General features: G+C 58.0%; 1 protein-coding gene across 1 annotated transcript; it reads right to left on the bottom strand.

The window, feature by feature from the left end:
* Positions 1 to 809: 809 nt before the first annotated feature.
* LOC104521358 (zinc finger protein 70) lies at positions 810 to 2,468 on the bottom strand. Its single transcript, XM_029083847.1, has one exon. It carries the CDS (start codon positions 2,466 to 2,468, stop codon positions 810 to 812), a length of 1,659 nt encoding a protein of 552 aa, XP_028939680.1.
* Positions 2,469 to 3,425: the final 957 nt, after the last annotated feature.

Genomic DNA, 3,425 nt, shown 5'->3' with positions numbered 1-3,425 from the left:
AGAAGGATGCAGAAGGTTGGTTGGATCTCGCTTGCCCATACCCCATCCAGGTTCCTGCCTGGAAAGTCCCAGAAGTGGTTGGAGAAGGACTTCACAATGCCAAGTGTCCTTGAGGTTCCCAAAATGGACGGCAACAATGTGTGTGTCCCTTTTTTCTTCTGCTCCCTACCACCCCTGGGGCAGAAAAAAAAAAGGGGGGGGGGTAATTAACCAGGTCATTAGCAGCAACATGAGATATGGACGGGACACCCGAACCCCAAAAGGCTTCAGGAGGAAAAGGAGGTCTTCGCTCTTCCCCGTGATCCTTTCCACCACTTGTACCTTTGTCGTATCTTCCACCCCAAAAACCAGGCAGGTGTGTCCCATCCTGCAGGTAACAGTGTGTCCCAGCTCCAGCCCAGCATGAGCCACACTCACTGGGGATCAACGAGGGTGATCTTGGGGGGCTCAGCCCTTCTCCTCACATGAGGGCAAAGAACAGGACTTCTCCTTGCCCACCGGAGCTGGGCCACGAGCCCACGGCACGTCTACCAGGAGCTCACAGCTTCCCTGGCCCACAGGCTTGGAGAAGGTCCTGCTGGGATCACCCTCCATGGAGCAGGGAGAGGAGCAGGGCGCTGGTCCAGGTTTGGCAAAGAGCTGAGGCTCAGGAGAAGAAGCGCCGCAGCTTTTTGGAGGTCCACGTTGGTCCTCGGGCACGGTGTTCCCCTAGCCTGAAGCTTCATCTGCTGTCAGTGGTGGCACGTTGGTGGCACACTTATGGCCACCACGGTTTGGCAACACCACGGCTGTGCTGGCCGCGCCGAGGCTCAGCCATCGCGGTGGACGCGTTGGTGCTGCAGCAGGTTGGAGGGGTGAGCGAACCCCTTGTCGCAGATGCTGCACTTGTAGGGGGTCTCACCTGTGTGCACCTTCTCGTGCACGGCCAGGTAGGCCAAGTCCTTGAAGAACTTGTGACAGAAGCTACACTTGTAGGGTCGCTCCTGGCTGTGGACACGGTGGTGCTGGAGGAGCAAAGAGGGTCGGGCGAAAGCCTTCCCACAGGCCTCGCACTTGTAGGGACGTTCCCCCGTGTGCGCCCGCTCGTGGATCACCAGGTAGGACGACTGTTTGAAGGCCTTCCCGCAGGTCTTGCAGACGAAGGGACGTTCACCGGTGTGGACTCGTTCATGAGAAGACAAAGCGTTGGATTGTTTGAAGCCCTTCCCACAGAGCGGGCAGACAAAGGGACGGTCACCCGTGTGCACCCGCTCGTGGACTTTGAGGCTGTGGCCGTAGGTGAACTTCTTCCCGCAGACGCCGCAGACGTGGGGTTTGTCGTCGCAGTGTTGGCGCTGGTGGAGGAGGAGAGCGTTGGAGGTGGGGAAGTCCTTCCCGCAGTCAGCGCACTTGAAGGGTTTGTCGGCGCAGTGGGTGAGCGCGTGACGCTGGAGCTCGTAAGGGGTCTTGAAGCTCTTGGCACAACGTGGACAACGGAAAGGACGTTCGCCGCTGTGGATTCGCCGGTGCTCTTGGAGGTTGGAGGAACGTTTGAAGCGTTTGCCGCAGAGCTCGCAACGGAAAGGACGTTCCTCCGTATGGACCAACCGGTGGCTTTTGAAGTCCGAGTGGCGTTTGAAGGAAGCCTGGCAGAGGTCACAACGGAAAGGACGTTCCTCGTTGTGTACCACCTCGTGGCTGAAGAGCTCCCAAGCTCGCTTGAAGGCCTTCTCACAGACCGCGCACTGGAAGGGCTTCTCATCCACGATCACCTCGCGGATCTCCAGCTCGCCGATGCCGCTCGCTCCCCGCTTTGGGTGGCTGGGCAGCCCCACTGCTGTCACCTCCTCCAGGTCACCCACCGCGCTCCCCAGCACCAGCTTGGCGGTGGAGTAGATCCCACGTTCATCGATCAGCTGTACAAAGTCCGGCTTGGGACGGGCATCATCGGAAAGGGACAACTCAGGAGAGCAAGACCGAGAGCCCCTCTCCTCCTCCTCGCTGCTCCGTGGTGTCTCCTCCAGCCCGTTCTCCAGCTCCCTCTGTCTGAAGTTGCCCCAGATCAACCGCAGCCTCTTCCCCCGGGAAGGTCCCGGTTCCTCAACGTTCTCCACCCGCACAGGGGATGTGGGGACCCGATTTGTCTCAGGTTTCAGACACAACTGGTGCTTCCGCCTGCATGGCCGCAGCTCCTCCGGCGCCTGGTGGCATGGTGAAGTCCCCTGGTCCCCACCAGTCTGCTGGCAGGACCTACCCACACCCCGAGGGGCAAGAGAACCCTGCCTGCGGCAGCACCGTCCTGAACGGGGCAGAGAAGTTTGTCCCAGCTGCTCCGGGAAACCTTCTCCTGGCTCTTCTCTTGGCTGCGTCCCGGTTGTGTCCTCCTCCTGAACTTCCTCCTGTTCTTCTTCACCTTCAGGTCCATCTCCTTCAGAAAGCCTCTGAGAAAAAGCGGGCTCAGAGGATGGAGGATCTGACTGCCCTTCCATGGTAGACTCTGCAAAAATGAGGAGAGAACATGAGAGGAGCACCAGGCTGGAGCAAGATGGTGAGGGAGGAGGCGTGGAGATGAAGATCTGGGTGGAAGAGGAAGGTCAGAGATGGAGATGTACAGGAAGGGAGGGAGACTTCTACGTAGAAGCTCCTCAAGGTCACTGAGAAGTTTTAGGGTTTCACCACCTGGAGCTTGGCTACGTAGAAGCTCCTCAAGGTCAAGGGGGTGTTAAATGGGAGAGGAACAGAACAGAGGAAGACTTCTTGATGGCCAAGATGGATCCACCACCACCAGATGGTTTCAACTGAAAGTGTTCAGAAGAACCTGCTCTTGAGGAAGGGATCAAAACAACATCCATGGACCTCCCAAGCCAAGACTTGAGAGAATCCCAGACTGGTTTGGGTTGGAAGGGACCTTCAAGCTCATCCAGTCCCAACCCCCCTGCCATCAGCAGGGACACCTTCCACTAGACCAGGTTGCTCAGAGCCTCAAAGAGGCTTCTGAGGTTGCTCAAAGAGGTTCAACCCAAGACAATGGTCCAAAAAACCCCCATCTTACGTGCTCCTAAAAGGCAGCAGGAGAGACATTCCCAGGAGCAGGAGCGAGCGCGGCGCCGGTGGGAGCGGGTGTGGAGGTGACCGGGGGACGGCGAGCGGCCATTCTGGAGCCACGGGGACGGGGACGACCCAACGGCCTAAAAAATAGAAAAGGGGAGAAAAAAAGTGTTGGGAAAAGAGAAAAAGTAACGTCTCCCAGTTTGCCCAGTATCACCAGTGAGCGTGGGATGGGCAGGGTAACCCCAACCCAGTCCCTCAGCCAGAATAGCCCAGTTAGTCCCAGTAAGGACCAGTTTTACTCCAGGATCAATAAAGGATCCTCCCTTGGAACAAATCCTGGTATCAACCGCTCAGGAACACCACATGCCCTCCCAGTATGTCCCAGTGCCCTCCCA

Source organism: Antrostomus carolinensis, unplaced genomic scaffold (genome assembly GCF_000700745.2).
Source record: "Antrostomus carolinensis isolate BGI_N321 unplaced genomic scaffold, ASM70074v2 scaffold44392, whole genome shotgun sequence".
Taxonomy (NCBI): Eukaryota; Metazoa; Chordata; class Aves; order Caprimulgiformes; family Caprimulgidae; genus Antrostomus; species Antrostomus carolinensis.
Note: the sequence above shows the minus strand (reverse complement) of the source record. Positions and strands in the feature narration are given on the sequence as shown.